Source organism: Littorina saxatilis, linkage group LG7 (assembly GCF_037325665.1).
Source record: "Littorina saxatilis isolate snail1 linkage group LG7, US_GU_Lsax_2.0, whole genome shotgun sequence".
Lineage (NCBI taxonomy): Eukaryota > Metazoa > Mollusca > Gastropoda > Littorinimorpha > Littorinidae > Littorina > Littorina saxatilis.
In genome coordinates, this window is record NC_090251.1 from 22321024 (window position 1) to 22341612 (window position 20589).

Below are 20589 nucleotides of genomic sequence, written 5' to 3' on the forward strand. Positions count from 1 at the left end.
AAACGATGATTCCACTGATTTATTTGTGAAAGACACGATAATCTTAAAACAATACTAAAGACGAATGTGGGACGAACTACAAAGTTTCAGCGACTTGATTGGCTAATTTATTTTGTTAGCTCAGGAACTCGCTGAATGTGAATAAATCAGAGGCTATTGCCCCCTCCCCCTCCCGCAGAATAGCTCAAAACATATCGTCCTTAGCATATATATAGACCATTGTGCATGTTGTAACAGATCTGTCCAGGCTGTAACATGTCAAAACGGCATGCCTCCACTTGGACTAATACCTAACTCTACAGCCGAGCTATTGTTAGCAGATCGCGATTTCTTTGTTCAATCAGTTGTGTCACTTGACCCGATCTCAATTTGCAAAATAAGTTCAACACGAAACTTCACCTCTGCACAGGAAACAGTCGGGCTGTCGACTTTTGCTATGCGTCCAAATAAAGAGTTGATGCTGTTATCCCATACACGTAAAAGCCGAAACAGAGGGGCACATCATTGTTCACACGGAAAAAAGGTGGCTTGAAAATAAGCCTTGTAGGCGTCACAGAACAAAGCAAGGCATTTTAAAGAGAACGCATAGATCTCATAAAAGTCAGCTGTGATTTGTGTGGACAGTATTGTAACATGACCTGGAATCAAGGGATCACACAGGACGGTGATTAGTTGTCTTTGCACGGTTGTTTTCAGCCCTTGAGATGTACCGGTAAAATGTCTGAGGCACTGGGGCGGTTGGCATGCTGAACTAAACAGTGTAGATGGTAATCGTTCTTGGACAATCGACGAATCAAAACTCAAATATAGTTTTCTTTTGCAACTTGAAGGCCACAAACAACGAGATCCCGGTGGCGAGCGTTTTGAATATTCTTCTTTTATTCATATTAGTTTTATGAAGGGGGGGGGGGGGGGGGGGGGGGACGGGGGACGGACATGGTTGTAGTTCGGCGTCAGCAGTCGGGGTAAGCACCAAAACTTTAAATTGCCCAACACGTTGCCATTAATTCGGCACATGCACATCTGTCGAACTTTTTCACCGTGCGGGGAAAGGTGGCGCCTAAGACAGCTCTAACTTTGCGGAAATAATCGAAAGTTCGCCATTTCGCCGAGCGCGAAGAACATTATATCCCATATATTTGCCGAAGAACATAAACACCCACAAATCAGTCCCACAAATCTGCCGAAAAAGACATCCCACAATATTTGCCGAACCAAATAAATCCTCGCAACATTCAAAGACTTGGGGGTTGAGATATGTAGAGAAGGGAAGCAACTTTCTGCTGTCTGGGCCATATAGTTGCTTCCCTTATCATGATACAACAGATAGTTTTCGCTTCCACAACTGATATTTCGCAATTTATAGGGATGTCGTTTGGCTAGGGCAGTGGGTGAAATGTACAAACTTTTTTCAAATTGCCGAAAAGTGTGCCATCATGTCGGTACGACTGTCTAGCGTTTTCACAGTGAGGGAAAGATTGCCGAAACTTGTATGGCGATTTCAGCAAGTTTGCCAATGAATATAAATCCCTCAAATTTGCCGAAGAATGTAAATCCCTAATAGTTGCCGAAGAAAATAGTTCCAGGCAACCTCCCTTGAGCCAGTAGAGGTTTGACAAGAAAATTGGTTGATTAAAATCAACATGGCCGAAGCAATGTTTTCATAAAAGAAGCGGTATTGTACGGGCACATATTGAATTTGGGTTCAGGGGCGGATTAGGGGGGGGGGGGGGGGGGGTTACAGGGGTTCCGGAACCCCCCCCCCCCCCGGCTGTGAAAAAAATAAAAATAATACTAACTTTAATATATATGATGTGTGTGTGTGTGTGTGTCAAAATTACGCTATTTGTGTTTGCGAGGTCAACACGCATGGTTATCCTGGTTGTTTCGACGGTTACCTGCACGAATAGAAAATGTGACACTTTCTTATTTTGGCTTTATCAGAAACGGTCGTCAACTTTGTACAACTTAAAAAAAAAAGAAAGAAAAAAAAGAAAAAAAGGAAAAGAGATAAAAAGCTTAGATGTCTAGGAACTAACAACATCAGATATTATGTTTGTTATGTACGACGTCTGTTTCGTGCATTTACCCCCCCCAAAAAAAAAAAAAAAAAAAAAAAAATCAAAACCCCACCACCAAAAAAACCCACAAAACAAACTCAACCACAACAACAACAAAAAAACACACACACACACAAACAAACACACACACACAAAACCCACAACAACAAACAAACAACCTAAACAAACAAAAACAAATCACACACACACACACACACACACACACACACACACACACACACACACACACACACACACACACACACACACACACACACACAACACGCAAAAAATAAAACCAAAAACACCCAACCAATGTCTACGTATAAACAAAGAAGATGTAAAGAAAAACCAACAAATAACTTGAACAAACACACACATTGTAGTTCTTGGAAGCGTTACATAAAAATGAACTACTACAGTTTTAACTCATGCTAGAGCGGTGGTGAGATCACAGTTTAATTTGACTCAACAATTTTTCCCGCATAGGCTTAATCATCAACGAATTGTTTAAATCTACCATGGAGAATGTGTTGTGGTTTCCCGTGAGGTATGGGGAGACAGCCTCCAAGTCAGTAGCGGCGCTAGCTTTAAATCAAGTTTGACGCTATCGATGTAGGTTCGACCCCACGTTCGGCGAGGAATTTATTTGTCCAGACTCAACTTTGTGCACTCTCCTCGGTGTCCAAACGCCCCCGTGTGCGCATGCGCACGATACAGATAATTATCAAGTTCAATGCGAAGGGCTCAAGGCCCGTCTTCGTAACATAAACACACGCATGTAGAACGAAAGAGAAGAAATTAAAATTGGGTTCCGCCGTACTGTATGACAGCTCGCTTTTCCGGGGAGAAAGCAACCTGAATTTTCATGAGGGTAACCTCACAGGACTATAACATACCTTATCCTTATTTGTTGACTAAACGATTGGGGAAAACAAGAGGGTAAACTCAAGTCTGTTAATAGTCAGAAAGAAAAAGCGTATCCATTTAATTCATGATTCACTGTGAATCTTGTTCGGATTTCTATATCTGTCATATATTATTTTATATGATAAGAAAGTCATTGCTTCAACCTGTTCCATTTTGTAAAAATAAAATGAAATAACAGTACGTGTTTGAACCGTGGGGAGAGAGAGAGAGAGAGAGAGAGAGAGAGAGAGAGAGAGAGAGAGAGAGAGAGAGAGAGAGAGAGAGAGATTGATTACAGATTGTGTCTGTGTGTGTATTTGGATATACATATATCAATATGGCAGACTGAGGGTTGAAATGGAATTACATGGAATTCATGAATATATCTTTGTCAGGCGTATTTTTATGTGATATATGTTTCACTTCAAAATACCCTATGTATCTATCAAAACACCCTGCAGAAGTTGCCAGTGAAGAAACATATAGTATGTTGTGTATCTGTGTGATATCATTTTCATGAATGTTGATGTTTTTCTTGAGCACTTTAATTGTTTTTCTAAATAATCTTGCACTCAATTACTGTACATCTGGTCAACAACTGTAATTATTGATGTTTTACGCATTTTCCCCCAAAGATTTCTTCTACTCTTGCACTGCCAACGTTAACACTACGGGGGCATTTAGACTGATAAATAATTGTTCACGTTTATATTACTAGTATTCTACTTGATTCTAGTCAGGCACAGAAAGCAAGGGAGTCTCACGAATAAGCCCCGTGTGAGGTGGGTCTTTATACTGAATAATTCTCGAAATGTTCACTCTTCTTTCAGGAGTTGACGTTAAAGGCACCACTTCTTCTCTTAAAACAGTTCAGCTTGTCATCTCTTTCTGGCCAAACTTTTACACGGGATATGACCATCCCTCCACTTGGTCACATACCAAAAATGAACAGCCTGGGTACTGTTGGTGCACCGTGGGCATTGTTCGACAACTTAGTTTCGTTAAAAATAAAAGCCACGTTAAAAATAATTGATTCACCAGCAAATTCCAATTGACATCAGCAGGCAGACAGGGTGTTGATTCTTGTTAAGTGACCAAGCACAGGGACTGATCGTCCTATCCCATATGGCCTGGCCAGATCGGAGATAATAAGGCGAACTGTTTTCACGAGACGGAGTGTGCATTTCATTCCACGGGTCGAATTCTGGAGATAGCCGGTCGTAAACTGCTTCTCGGATGTTGGAGTTCTTCCAAACGAAACGACAGACCCGTTTACGATAAGATTACATTACAGTGGAAACACACGGTTGATAAGGACAGCCGCTTTTAAAATACACTTTAGTCCGGTCCGGATTTATCACTATATGGCCCATGTAATAATCCTTCGGTTAATAAATACAAAAATCCGGTTAATAAAAACAGTTGGGTATTTTTTCCGTGCTGTATTGTCAAACACGGAGCGATATCTACTCACCCGACAGACGATGCAAGCATTTGCTGCAGCTTAGTGAGCTAAGTTCAGCGAAAATTGTGATTTAGGGGGGAAACGAGATCACGAGAATTAGATCACGTTTGCATTCTCTCATTGCATTCTCTCCTACACACGTATAAAGCTCGCAGTTTTGAACATGGCGTCCAAGGGCACAAAGAGAAAAAGAACAGAAATGACGGTGCAAGACAAGGTTCAACTTCTTGATCGCTTCCATCGTCTGACAGCAAAGAGTGTTCTGGAAGCTGCAACTTTTGTGGACGTCTCGCATCGTTTCTCTTGTACCAATCGATAAACAATGAAAAGGAAATTCGGGCTTCGGTTGATCGCTTCCTTCACAGGAGAGGACATTCTTTTTTTTCTGTTTGATTTAAAAAAAAAAAAATCGGTTAATAAAAACTTCGGTTAATAAAAACTTCGGTTAATAAATACAAATTTGCCCAGTCCCGATGTGTTTTTATTAAGCGGAGTCTACTGTATTTCGTTGTGACGGTCATTTTCTTGTTTCTTGCATCATAATCAAGAAATCACATAGACATCGAACTTCTTTTGGTTGTACATAGATAGGATGAATAAAATGCATTTGATCTTGAGTACTTTGTGTTATGTTGTTGTCTATACTGTGGTTCGTTAGTCCCAGTTGATGCTATCGTCATCACTATTATCCGACATATGGTGAAAGGCGACATGGCAATCAGTTTCAAATTCACAATCAAAGAATTTTAAGACAAATCTGCATAGATCATTACAAAACCTGAACAAAATCAACCAGGCAACCAATTAACCAACCCACTAACAACAAACCAATCAACCATATATAAAAGCTGAACTGACGACAAACTAACAAACAAATGTACGAACTGAACTGACAACAAGCAAACACACACACAAACAAACTCACCAATCAAACGAAACAAGGTGAACTGACGACAAACAAAAAACAAAGAAAGAAGCAAACAAACCATACCAGCTAAAATAATGACAAGCAACAGAACACAAAAACAAAAACAAACAAAAAGTTACAAACATGCAAACTGAACTTTCGACAAACCAACAAACACACCAATCAACGATATATATAATATACAAGCTGAACTGACGACAAACACACACACCAATCAACGATACAAGCTGAACTGACGACAAACACACACACACCAATCAACGATACAAGCTGAACTGACGACAAACACACACACCCATCAACGATACAAGCTGAACTGACGACAAACATACACCAATCAACGATACAAGCTGAACTGACGACAAACACACACACACCAATCAACGATACAAGCTGAACTGACGACAAACACACACACCAATCAACGATACAAGCTGAACTGACGACAAACACACACACACACCAATCAACGATACAAGCTGAACTGACGACAAACACACACACCCATCAACGATACAAGCTGAACTGACGACAAACATACACCAATCAACGATACAAGCTGAACTGACGACAAACACACACACACCAATCAACGATACAAGCTGAACTGACGACAAACACACACACCAATCAACGATACAAGCTGAACTGACGACAAACAAACACACCATGGTACCAATCAACGATACACGCTGAACTGACGACAAACACACACACCAATCAACGATACAAGCTGAACTGACGACAAACACACACACCAATCAACGATACAAGCTGAACTGACGACCAACACACACACCAATCAACGATACAAGCTAAACTGACGACAAACACACACACCAATCAACGATACAAGCTGAACTGACGACAAACACACACACCAATCAACGATACAAGCTGAACTGACGACAAACACACGCACCAATCAACGACACAAGCTGAACTGACGACAAACACACACACCAATCAACGATACAATTTAAGCTGAACTGACGACAAACACACACACCAATCAACGATACAAGCTGAACTGACGACAAACACACACACCAATCAACGACACAAGCTGAACTGACGACAAACACACACACCAATCAACGTTACAAGCTGAACTGACGACAAACACACACACACACCAATCAACAATACAAGCTGAACTGACGACAAACACACACACCAATCAACGATACAAGCTGAACTGACGACAAACACACACACCAATCAACGATACAAGCTGAACTGACGACAAACACACACACCAATCAACGACACAAGCTGAACTGACGAACACACACACCAATCAACGATACAAGCTGAACTGACGACAAACACACACACCAATCAACGATACAAGCTGAACTGACGACCAACAAACAATCAAGCAAACTCTCCTCAGCAGATTCCTACCTCTTCATTGTGGAAGCTCGATGTGATCCGGCAGGTAATCCACAAATCCGTCACTCCAAATCCTAACTGAAGTCACGGAAATGGTCAGCGTAATCCACAATCCCTCGGTGACAACGGAAGCCGTGTGAATCAGGAATGACTGTTACAAGTCGTGCTTCAAGTCTCTGTGTAAAGCTGTTGTCTCGAAACGTTTGTAACAAGACGCAGATATATACTTGATTGAGTTGCTGAACAATGGGCTCCTGGTTCCACGTTGTCTACAAGTAGAATACACACTCGATGTCTGAAGTTAGCTCAGTTTTAAACCGTGTCCGAATTCGTAATCATATGCATCAAAAGGCCTAAATCATTTCAATGGTTTTTCACAAGAATCCGTCACTGACTTGATCCCAGTGTCAGAACTGATCTTCCGCTTTAATAAAGTCTTCAAATAGTGAACCCTTGCGTCAGAAATGGTCTTCCACAAGCAGTGTTCACTGATTGAATCCCAGTCTTAGAACTGACTCGTCTACCAAAGGCAGTCTTCACTGGCTGAATTCCAATCTTAGAATTGGTCTTACAAAAGGCAGTCTTCACTGGTTTAATCCCAATCTTAGAATACAAGACATTATTGGTCCAACAAAGGCAGTCTTCACTGATTTGAGTCGAAATGTTAAAGTTTTCTTCAATCTAGAACTTTCTCTGAAAACTGGTTGTCGCATAAAAGTATGGGGTGTATACCGTTAGCCTGGTGATAATGATGCCGACGAGAATACCTCAAGATACAAAGATAACCCGCCAAACTTTAGAACGCGCTTTTCTCTTTACTCATTCGTATTGTGTCAAAAATACACACTCGCTCGTTGCCGGGACTTTGCAACACACTCTGTGCCGTACTGTATCTCAAAGTCTAGAACTCTACACACTACACACTCTTGTGTCTGTGTCACCGCATGTCCTGAAATACTACACACTATACGTTCCGCACAAGACTGGGCCATCCAATCCTTCCTGGATGGAAGTGGTCAGAAATCTCAAAGATGTCAGACAGTTTCAGAAGCGAAGACGGACAAGCTGTATATGTGTGTCAGTAGAAGGAAAGTGCTCAGCGCACGGGTGGCACGAGCCAGTGCTGTCAGTGTCACGATCAACACCAGTCGTTCCAGATGTGGTACTGTCAGTGTCTGAAACAAGAATAAGAGTCACTGCCAAAACAAGTCATTCCTCACGCTAAATACTTTTATGAGCAGCGAGGTTTTAATTGGGCAGCACACTGCGCAGTAACATGCTGTGTTGAGAGAGAAAGTGAGTATTTTCTTATTGCTTAGTGGAGCGAGACATTATGCCCACATGCGCATTGTCCTTTTGTCCGCAATAAGTATGTGTAACACTGCACAAGAAAATATCGGCATAAGCAGGGGTGGGCGGGGGGTTGCACAGGCATTCTCTTCCAGAAGAAAAAACAAGTCGCGTAAGGCGAAATTACTACATTATTTTAGTCAAGCTGTGGAACTCACAGAATGAAACTGAACGCACTGCATTTTTTCACAATGACCGTAGTCCGCCGCTCGTGCAAAAGGCAGTGACATTAACGAGCCTGTTTAGCTTGGTAGTGGTTGCGCTGGGCTGCACAGCAGTAGCACGCTTTTCTGTACCTCTCTTCGTTTTAACTTTCTGAGCGTGTTTTTAATCCAAACATATATCTATATGTTTTTGAAATCAGGAACCGACAAGGAATAAGATGAAACTCTACACACACACACGCACAGACACACACAGACACACACACACACACACACACACACACACACACACACACACACACACACACACACACCACGACCCTCGTCTCGATTCCCCCTCTATGTTAAAACATTTAGTCAAAACTTGACTAAATGTAAAAAGATGCGTTTTTACTTCGGAATTTGGTAAGATGATTCCGTGGCAATTTCTAAGCTGAGATGGCACAACCTCTGGTGCCATAGTAGTCTCTGGCCCGCTCTCGATTAACCCATTACAAACTAACTGATCCGCCCCTGATAATGTATATATTTCTTACAAAATGAGATGTTCAAGTAAAGCACACACAAAAAAAGGATGGCAAATATAATACATTTTCACTTGCGTCGCCGGTTACCAGATTGTCGAATGCACTATCATCACATACTTATTCAGCTTTCTAGAGTGATGATGTTCGGGGGGCTCCTGAAGGCTTTTTTGAAAATATGATTAGCTAGCGGCCATAAATAACAAAGTTAATGAATTGGAACATACACCCCAAACTGGGGTTAAGCCATTAAAAACACATCCTTTGACGTGCGCTGCTGTTTGATGAAAGGAGATCGGGTGCACGAAAGTCAGAATAATATTTAAAGGCACACTCCTTCCCGTGAAAACTGTCCTTCTCACCATCTCAGATCTGGCCAGGCTTTTACATGGGATAAAACCATTCTTCCACTTGGTCACTTACCAAAAATCAACACCCTAACTACTTGCTGGAGTGAGCTTTTCTTTCTTTCTTTATTTGGTGTTTAACGTCGTTTTCAACCATTCAAGGTTATATCGCGACGGGGAAAGGGGGGAGATGGGATAGGGGAAAGGGGGGAGATGGGATAGAGCCACTTGTTAATTGTTTCTTGTTCACAAAAGCACTAATCAAAAAATTGCTCCAGGGGCTTGCAACGTAGTACAATATATGACCTTACTGGGAGAATGCAAGTTTCCAGTACAAAGGACTTAACATTTCTTACATACTGCTTGACTAAAATCTTTACAAACATTGACTATATTCTATACAAGAAACACTTAACAAGGGTAAAAGGAGAAACAGAACCGTTAGTCGCCTCTTACGACATGCTGGGTAGCATCGGGTAAATTCTTTCTCGTCCCAACCAATATGGGACTCCCCCTAACCCGCGGGGGGTGCTGGGGTGAGCTGAAACTTGTTGAGGAGTGTGGGCAGGAGTGTGCCTTTAAACGTGTTTGCCAGAAGACAGACAAGTTGGATAAATCGCTTTGAACGTACGAAACATGTGCCTGCCGTCAGTTAATTCTACGTGCCGTAAACGATTCGGCTCATCATCTCAGATGTGGCCAGGGTTGGACATGGACTGAGGCCATCCCTCCCCTGGGACACATACCAACAATCAACAGCTCGGTGTTTCCGTGCAGAGTGGGATTTGTTTATGGATTACTTTATTGAAGGACACGGACGCCAATCTGCGAAATCATTTCATACAAAAATATTGCTCTACGCAGAAAGCACTCCGACTATGTTGCTTTTTGGTGTGTGTGCATGTGGAGAGATGAGGCGATCCCCTTGGTCAGATCTGACCTAGTAAGGCGAATCGTTTACATGCGAAGGACACCCTTGTGGTCAATTGCCAGAGTTGACTATAATGTAAACAGCAAGATTATCTGCCTGTCGGAAAACGAATTTCATCCTGTACTGCTCTGTAAGAACTTGTGACAACCCGACAACAGAAAGAGTGACCAAAAGCATCCTCCTGCTTCACGAGATTCGCTACAAACACTCACAAGCACAAAGTACGCGAATAAACTACCACTGCCGCACAAACATTGCTTACCTCGGCTTTTCGGAGGAAATATTTTGACACTATTCCAAAGCCATGAACAAAACAAAAGACACAAACAGAGCTTAAAGCAATACCTCCTCCTATCAGTATGTTGTTCTCCGAAATAGAGACTTGCAAAACATGTTGGCCCCACTGGTGTTGATGGGGAGGGGAATAACTGCCAGTTGCCAAGGCGAGCTGCACAGACGCCGGTTTGGAACACGTGCACGTGCAGTGTGAACGAGCGCGATTTTGTGGAAAAGAGTTTATGCTCTTTGTTTTGTTTCATTAATCAGCTACATGGAATTTATGTACAACCATGTTGGCCGTGTAAGTGTCCTTTAAAAAGCAAAGCAAGCGACACTGCAGGTGAACAGTGACACAGCAGCCACGCTTTGCGCGAGTACCATAATTAACGTGTCCCCTGACTTAAAATGTCCCCCTACCTTGCCTGGTCAGCACAGCGAGCGCAACGTTTTCAGAAAACTCCGTGAATTTTGAGTTTCTTTTGTCTTTCAGTGTACAGTTTCAGTTCTGCCTGTGAATTGCAAACTTTTAAAAACAGATTGAGATATATCCGAAGCAAGGTTTCTCGTTAGTAAATTGCAGCCGTGTCTCTCCAAAAAATGAACGTCAAAAGAACACGGCACACACACACACACACACGAACACGACACACACACACACACACACACACACACACACACACACACACACACACACACACACACACACACACACACAAACACATAAACACACACACACACACACACACACGAACACGGCACACACACACACACGAACACGGCACACACACACACACGTCACACACACACACACATATAAACACACACACATACACACACGTGCGCAGTAAATCAGTCATATGCATAACTAGCTCAGTTGCTGCAATGCCCCAAAGAACACACACCGGAGTCAACTCGTCTGATCTGTAGAAGTCTGTATCATCACGAACATCATCTGCGAGCTGTTGAACGGGCAATGAAACCGTCATCATCATACACAGGGTGCAGCAAAACAAACATGATAACGGGACCTGTACAATGCATTTGTTCCCAACACGTTGGCACGTCGCCGGTGAATTGTTGTTCCCACAGACAGACAAACAGTCAGATAGACAGAGGGACTCAATTACATAAGTTAGGGGAATAGACAAACCGACAGGAAGACAGACAGGCAGATGGACGGTTAGTCTAACAGACAGACACAAGTGAAGAAAAGACTCACCCTCTTCCATTTTTTCCCCAATTTTAATTTGTATTTTATTTTAATCAATCTTTGGCAGGTAACAACCAACATCATTTTATGTCAAAATCGCTAGTGACTGGCCCATGGTGTCACGTGAGAAAGTTTGCCTCAATAAAAGCAAGAGTATTCACATTTTTACAACCCATACAAACCCGACAGAGTTGTTTCCACACCGCATCATCGTGTATTCTGTTTGGAGTGTTTCCACACCGCATCATCGTGTATTCTGTTTGGAGTGTTTCCACACCGCATCATCGTGTATTCTGTTTGGAGTGTTTCCACACCGCATCATCGTGTATTCTGTTTGGAGTGTTTCCACACCGCATCATCGTGTATTCTGTTTGGAGTGTTTCCACACCGCATCATCGTGTATTCTGTTTGGAGTGTTTCCACACCGCATCATCGTGTATTCTGTTTGGAGTGTTTCCACACCGCATCATCGTGTATTCTGTTTGGAGTGTTGCCCCTGAGTGAAATAAGTGAGGTGCACTTCATAATGAAAATGACTTTTTTACGGACTAGAAATGCATAAAATGAGCTTTTTTTCGTGAACGGTTATAAATATTTCTAGCACGTTCTGACGCTCACCTCTCAGTGAAGTGACAAGCACACGTCAGTGCAACTCGTCTCCATAACTCGTCAGCTTCTGCACCGTGTACCGCCCTCGGAAGCTGTTCCTTTCTTTAGGGTGCACTAGTCTAGCATGTGGAAACGGGTGTGTTGGGGTGAGATTGGGGTTGTTACAAGGTAATAATCATTAATTAACGAGCGGTCTTCATAAATTGGAATCTCACCTCCCCGCAGTGGAAAGCTAGTGGCAACAGAGTCGTGCTACCCAAGTGTACTCGTGTTTAGGTGTAATCAGCCACCTGTTCATTACGAAGACAAAGAGCAAATTAATATAAACACAACTCCAGGTGAAAAACCAAGTCATGAGCCGTTCAAACAGTCAAGCACACTGGCAGAACGGGTAAACCCCACGGAAGCTGCCGTGGAATGTTTACGGCAGTTTGGCTGGAACGAGAAAAACACTCGTGTCTTTAGGCCCCCCCCCCCCCCCCCAGAAAAAAAGTCTGTTTACGGTAACATAGGCACACACAAAAAAATAGGGTCGGTAGGTCGGGATTTTATTTTTTATTTAATTTGTTTTAAAACAAACATATTTTTAAGTTATTTTGCCAAAAAACAAAGCTTTTTTTTCTTCTTTTTTTTGTTTCCCCCAAATGCCAAAACAAAGTCTAGGGTCGCGCGAAAAAATAGGGTCGGTCGGGATACCGTAAACAGACCATTTTTTTGTGGCCTTAAAACCCCGCCTGGCTGCAAAGGCTGCTGGGAACACTAATACCCGTCTCAGAGAACAGCGAGAGCAGTACAGAACGTTTTGATAGAACAATGACACAGCCTCAGACAAACCAAACACGGATGTGCTGGAAGCCGGGTCTGTACACACAATTACAGAAGTTCAGGATTGTGTAAACCAGTGTGTAAACAATTTCAGATCCATCAACGTTTTATTGACACAAAACAAAAGATTCAAGGCACACTCCTTCTCGTGAAAACAGTTGGCTCATCGTGTCACTTCTCGCCAGGCTCTTCTTACATGGGCTAAAAGCAACCCTCCACTTGGTCACATCAGGGATCTAATATAGGTCTATGGTCACATACCACAGCCTGGATACTCCCACCACACAGTGGGAATGTTTTGGAATTAAATGTGCTCACCCAACGAGAACAAAATATGTTTTGGAGGCACTTTGAGGCATTTTCATAAACTTTCAATCAATAGTGGTCAGTTCCATTGAGGCCTGGGTACCCGTTCGCGTTACGGGCCATCTCAGATTGTCAAAAATCGTCCGGAAGTCGGAGATGAAGTGCTACCTTGAGAATCAGACCCCCCCCCCCCCCCCCCCCCCCCCCCCCCGTTCAGTTCCATGCGCACATAAACAAGCTGCAGTAATCAGAAACGGGAATCGGTTTGAAGCAGGGGAGGGCTCTGCTCTACCCCCTCTATGTTTACAACCCTTCCACTTCGTTCAGAGGCTGCAGAGAAAGCAGAGATAGCAGGCAGATAGCGGCCCGCTGTAAACATGACTGAAACGCGAGGCCAGATCGTCAGACAATCACCTCGCTGCATCTTCTTCTTACCGTACACACGGAAGACGTCTACGGTGTGTTTCACTTTCAGCTCTGCATTATTTTCAAGGATGAAGTCAGAGAGTGTCGAGTACACACTACAGTCTTAGATGCAGTTGAGAATGGGGCCATAAATTGAGAGACAAAAGTTTTAACTGCTTTGTTTAAACCACTGACGTAGACTGGATACTTGTCTTGAACTTGTCTCGTGCTATTCTGGTCCGATCATCTCTTGCAAAATCACGGCTTTTTCAGGTTGTTGTAAAGCTACGAAATAAACTATAATGAACTCAGAATCATAGATTAATGGTATGCGAAACATACTGTTGAAATAGAAGGATGACGACTGACAAGTAAAGCCCTGTTGTGTATATCGGCACATTGCTTGCATGGATACTCCCCCCCCCTCCCCCCCACACACACTTATTCGCGAGTGTGGTGGAGTGTTTGTATATATATGTCTGTGAATGCGGTCTATGTTTTTCGAACTTTTTACATCTCACTCCCTCTCCGGCTGCCTCCGATAACCCACATACAGAGTGCAGAAAGAGACCAGAATCTTGTGGATACTCCAGACTACTTGGCAGACATTTTCCGCCTCCAGTCTTCTCGCAGGTGCTCTGCAAAGTTTCACTCTTGACAGGCACGGGGCTCCAATTAAAGATTTATTAGCACACAGCGCCATACCGCACGTGCGTACTTGAGGCAGCGGTCAGTCCACTATCTGCCTCGTTCGTGTACAACCCCCTTCCACCAGACACAGATTGAAACCGAGAGACCAATTAGACATACTGACACTGATAGATCGATCAGCCGTTACAGAGGGACAGACAGGTAGACGGACAGGTAGGTAGGTAGGCAGGAAGGCAGGTAGAGAGACTGAGAGACAGCCAGCCAGACAGGCACAGATAAAAGACATTGGTCCCTTCATACAGACTGTCACAGTGTGTGTGTGTGTGTCCATCTGTCTGTCTCTATGAAGGGGTCAATGTCTTTTATCTGTGCCTGTCTGGCTGGGAGGGGGGGGGGGGGTACGGTGTGTGTGTGTGTGTGTGTGTATGTGTGTCTGTGTGTATGTCTGTCACAGTGTGTGTGTGTGTGTGTATGTGTCCATCTGTCTGACACACACACAGACACACACAGACGTGACACACACACACCGTACCCCCCCCCACATCTCCCCAACACCAAGACCTACACCGCACACATATAATACACAGAGCGTCTTTGATTTGCCAGAAAGACGAAATGTCTTTTTTGGGGGGGGGGGGGGGGGCCGAACATAAAGCACACAAGGACCAGTTTTGCCTGGCGGATACTGTCTCCTTTATTACGCATTACCCGAGTGTCTGATAAACTTCACTCATCGCGCGAAGAGCTCAGAAGAGACGAGGTTGTAAACACAAAATCCATTCCCCTCGTTAACTAAAACGTAACATCCTGACATCTGGTCTGATAAGTTCAAAGCATTCACGCAAAAAGCTCCAACAGCCGTGTCATCATTTTCCGCGCATTTAAGAGCTTATGTGCCAAAGTGCTTGTAGATTAAAGGCACACTCCTTCTCGTGTCAACGATTCGAATCACCCTCTCGGACCTGGTAAAGCTTTTACGTGGATTAAGAGCATCCCTCCACTGGGACATATACCAACACTCAACAACCTGGGTGCTCTCTAGCTGTGCACAGTAGAATTTTGTTGAAGAGTTCATTTCTCAACGGACACCGTTGTGGAAATCTGTGATTAAAAATCAAATTCTCACTTCGCAAAGGAAGCCGTCTGGGATGTTGATTTTTGGCATGCCTCCAAGTGGAAGGATAGCCTTATCCCATTCAAAAAGATCTGAGATGGTGAGCCAAACTGATTTTATGGGAAGGACTTGAAGAAAAGAAGACAAAATTGAAAGGGCCAGTGCTCTCGATTTCATGCCAAGAGTCCAAAACTGACGCTGATAAATCAAAACAAGCTTGACATACCACACTATATATCCTTACCGCACTATATATATCCATACCGCACTATATATCCTTACCGCACTCTATATCCTTACAGCACTATATATCCTTACCGCACTATATATATCCTTACCGCACTATATATCCTTACCGCACTCTATATCCTTACCGCACTATATATCCTTACCGCACTATATATCCTAACCACACTATATATCCTTACCGCACTATATATCCTTACCGCACTCTATATCCTTACCGCACTCTCCTTACCGCACTATATATATATATCCTTACCGCACTCTATATCCTTACCGCATTATATATCCTTACCGCACTATATATCCTTACTGCACTCCATATCCTTACCGCACTATATATCCTTACCGCACTATAAATCCTTACCGCACTATATATCCTTACCGCACTCTATATCCTTACCACACTCTATATCCTTACCGCACTATAATTATATCCTTACCACACTATATATCCTTACCGCACTGTATATCCTTACCGCACTCTATATCCTTTCTGCACTCTATATATCCTTACCGCACTATATATACCCTTACCGCACTCTATATCCTTACCGCACTCTCCTTACCGCACTATATATATCCTAACCACACTATATATCCTTACCGCACTATATATCCTTACCGCACTATATATCCTTACTGCACTGTATATCCTTACCGCACTCTATATCCTTACCGCACTATAATTATATCCTTACCGCACTGTATATCCTTACCGCACTGTATATCCTTACTGCACTCTATATCCTTACCGCACTATAATTATATCCTTACCGCACTGTATATCCTTACTGCACTCTATATCCTTACCGCACTATATATCCTTACCGCACTGTATATCCTTACCACACTATATATCCTTACCGCACTATATCCTTACCGCACTCTATATCCTTACCGCACTATATATCCTTACTGCACTCCATATCCTTACCGCACTATATATCCTTACCGCACTATAAAACTGCACTATATATCCTTACCGCACTATATATCCTTACCGCACAGTCACTGAGTCAGTACAACCTATCTGTTTTTGACGGGGAAATACAGAAGTATGTTCTATGATCATTCGAGCGTGACTGATGGAGATTCAACCTCGTCACGGATGGATGCTGATGAAAGAAATGGATTAGCGGGGCAGCTGCGCAGACGTAAATAACGGTCATAACGCACTGGTGTGTGTAACATTCACAAACCCGGTGCCAGACTGGTTCTGAAAAGTCTCTGTACACGAGTGCCAGACTGGATCTGAAAAGTCTCTGTACACGAGTGCCAGACTGGATCTGAAAAGTCTCTGTACACGAGTGCCAGACCAGTCCTGAAAAGTCTCTGTACACGAGTGACAGACTGGTTATGAAAAGTCTCTGTACACGAGTGCCAGACCAGTCCTGAAAAGTCTCTGTACACGAGTGACAGACTGGATCTGAAAAGTCTCTGTACACGAGTGCCAGACTGGATCTGAAAAGTCTCTGTACACGAGAGCCAGACCAGTCCTGAAAAGTCTCTGTACACGAGTGCCAGACTGGTTATGAAAAGTCTCTGTACACGAGTGCCAGACCAGTCCTGAAAAGTCTCTGTACACGAGTGCCAGACTGGTTATGAAAAGTCTCTGTACACGAGTGCCAGACCAGTCCTGAAAAGTCTCTGTACACGAGTGACAGACTGGTTATGAAAAGTCTCTGTACACGAGTGACAGACTGGTTATGAAAAGTCTCTGTACACGAGTGCCAGACCAGTCCTGAAAAGTCTCTGTACACGAGTGCCAGACTGGATCTGAAAAGTCTCTGTACACGAGTGCCAGACTGGATCTGAAAAGTCTCTGTACACGAGTGCCAGACTGGATCTGAAAAGTCTCTGTACACGAGTGCCAGACTGGATCTGAAAAGTCTCTGTACACGAGTGCCAGACCAGTCCTGAAAAGTCTCTGTACACGAGTACCAGACTGGTTCTGAAAAGTCTCTGTACACGAGTGCCAGACCAGTCCTGAAAAGTCTCTGTACACGAATGTATAAGACTACAGTCAAAATGTCGAAGACATCGAGTTTAGTTTTCATCGCGAGTGTGCGGCTAGGGTAAATGTGAAAGGCTTTGGCATGTCTGAAGTTTGGAAGAAATTAGTTTAGTTCCACTAAATTTAACGATGCGTGCTTGGTGCCAGCAGAGACATAGATAGAGGTCACGCTGACCGAGCGCGGTACCCCAAGAGTTCACGCGAGCGGCCTCGCTTCGCATCTCTTCAATGTATATCTCTGGTGCCAGGCCGGATTAATTAGTGCGGCGAGCCGAAGTTGGAAGACATCAGTGTATTATTTAGTTCTCATGGAAACAACGTAACACACAATGAACGCGGTGCCATATCTGTTCTGGAAGGCTCATTACACGACTATATAGCAAGGATATAGTCATTGTGGAAAAACCTTAGGTTGGTTCTGCCTGAAACAATGCAAAACAACGGGGGCGTGAACCGAGTCTGAAAAGCTTGTGAACGGTAGGCGAAGATTTAGAAAACATCAGTTTAGTTTTGTTGTAACACATGAGGATCACTTGTGCGAGTGAAATCTCACAGTGCCAATGGACATTTTTAAGTCATGTTGCTGGGTTTTTCTATCTCTAAAACGTCCATGTTACAGTTTCATACGATCATGCATGTCTCTCCCTCTCTCGTGGTGATGCCAAAGATTGTGCAACTTTTGAACACATTTCTGGAACAAGTTTTGAACACTTTCCGAATTAGTACATAGCAGGGCTCCCCATGAACGCTCGTCCTATAGGGTCATGGGACCCTCACTTCTAAAGTTTAGAGGGTCTCAAAGAGTCCATGGTACCCAAACCCCCTGACCCTGTGTTCATATGACGCATTGTTATCGCGAATAGTCGATATGAAGCGTCTTTGTTCATCTGAATATTCTAAGAAGACACTTCAACTATTGAAATGAAACACACACACATATCCATATCGTTCCGGCGTGAAATTGGCATTTGTGTTTGCACTATACCTGACTGACGACTACAGTCTGAAAAGAATACCTACGGGAGCACGATAGCTGGAATTCAGTGCAGTCCCAGGCCCGCTCTTTACAGGTTTAGTGCGTCCCCTCAATGAATTTCTAGCACGTTATTTCGGCTTCTAGTGCGTATAGGACGCAGGGACGCGCACTTTGGGGGGCCATGCATAGTCAGGTTCTACTAGCAAAAGAGGCACATATTTTTATAAACATATATATAGTACTCCAAAAGAGTTCATTTGAATAGCAGTGAACACTATCAGTGCAACCTTTGCCAGTAGAGCTATGAACTATATATGTCATATAAAGTGTTCCAATCTTTTTACAGACATTTGCCGTTCAGGAGTTGAGAGTGCGCACGGCAAACCTTCAAGCCAAGAGAGATTTCGCTGCGCAGAACTAAACTAATGATATCTACGAGCACCGGCTTCGAGTCTGACATGAGTTATCGCATAATTATCTCTACAGCAACATCAGTAGGTCTACACACACGTGAACTAGTTACATACACACCTTTATACCCGTCACTGCACATGCTGTTACCTACATTCTTGCGACTGAAGTTTCAGTCATTCTTTGTCTGAGAACTTGCGCAGAAACCAACAACGCGCTCCAGACAAACCACGGAACAATTTGTGTAGGCCACACTTACAAAGCAGCTTGCAAAAGTTAAAACAAAACCCCTTCTCATTCTAGACAAACAACCATTCACTTTAGTCTTTACCTATGGCACTGTTATCCCATTATCTGCACCATAGATACACTGGCACAGACACACAGGCACGCACAGAACACACACACGAACACACAGACACAGACACACACTGCCACACACACACACACGCACGCACGCACACACACATACACACACACGCACGCACGAACACACACACACACGCACGAACACACACACACACACACACACATACACTGACACACGCACATAGAGTATATTATTTGGTCTAGGCCGGAACTTCAGATGGAACTGACAAGATATCTCCAGACCAGTTCTTGAAACCACCGAAAGATGCAGCATGCAGAAACTTAAAAAAGCTGGACTTTCAAACTTACCTCGGTAACTGCCAAACCTTCACCGCGTACACAAACACCAACCCACAGACCCAACTGTGTCACTATTGTCAGAAGTTGTAAATAAACACGCCACAAACTCACACAGCCTACAGTAAAGTTACAGAGAGAAAAGCACGGCTTCCAGCGAAGCGTGGCCCAGTACAGTGACTGAGAACGATAAAGAAGAAGCGAAGAATGCACGTGAAACACACGGCCTTCGCAGCGCGGCACAGTCAGCGTGTGTGTGTGTGTGTGTGTGCAGGCTAATGAGGTCAGCTTGCTGTCTACCTCCGATTTCATGCTAATGGGGGCTTACTTTCTTTGGTTCAAGGGTCAAGTATTCGGCGTCAATTAAGTTTGCCTGTATTTATTTTACACGGGGGGGGGGGGGGGGGGGGGGGGGGGGGGGGGGGGAGGGCGTAAATTTAAGTTCTTACTAGTTTGAATGTGTGCATCATCCCATTGTTCGGCATGTTTGAGTGTTTGCGGTCCAACTTTTCTTATTCAGTCTTCAAGTTGTGAGTGTGTCAGTGTGGAATGAGCGCTTCGCCCCTCCCCCCCCCCCCCCCACCCCCTATGCAACTCCAGTTTTACTTTAAAATATCAGAAAAGTCTCGTTCAGTTGATTTCATGCTTACTGGCAGAATACCTACTGACCGGCGAAAAACTACATAATTATGAAGACATCGTGTATGTCCCCCCCCAACCCCTTCTCCTCTGTAGATTTTTCTGGTTTTTTTTAGTTCCCCATCCCCATTCCCACAAAAAAAAATTCACCATTATGGACATTTG

General features: G+C 43.6%; 1 protein-coding gene across 1 annotated transcript in view; it reads right to left on the reverse strand.

Annotated features, from left to right (window-relative positions):
* LOC138970929 (myosin light chain kinase, smooth muscle-like) overlaps positions 1 to 19941 on the reverse strand; it is a 181263-nt gene extending 161322 nt beyond the window's left edge. The window contains exons 1-2 of the mRNA XM_070343512.1: positions 19798 to 19941; positions 6770 to 7932 (exon numbers count right to left, since the gene is read on the reverse strand). Of these exons, the coding sequence (XP_070199613.1) occupies positions 6770 to 6777 (8 nt within the window). The 5' untranslated portion in view covers positions 6778 to 7932; positions 19798 to 19941. The remainder of the gene's footprint in view (positions 1 to 6769; positions 7933 to 19797) is intronic.
* Positions 19942 to 20589: the final 648 nt, after the last annotated feature.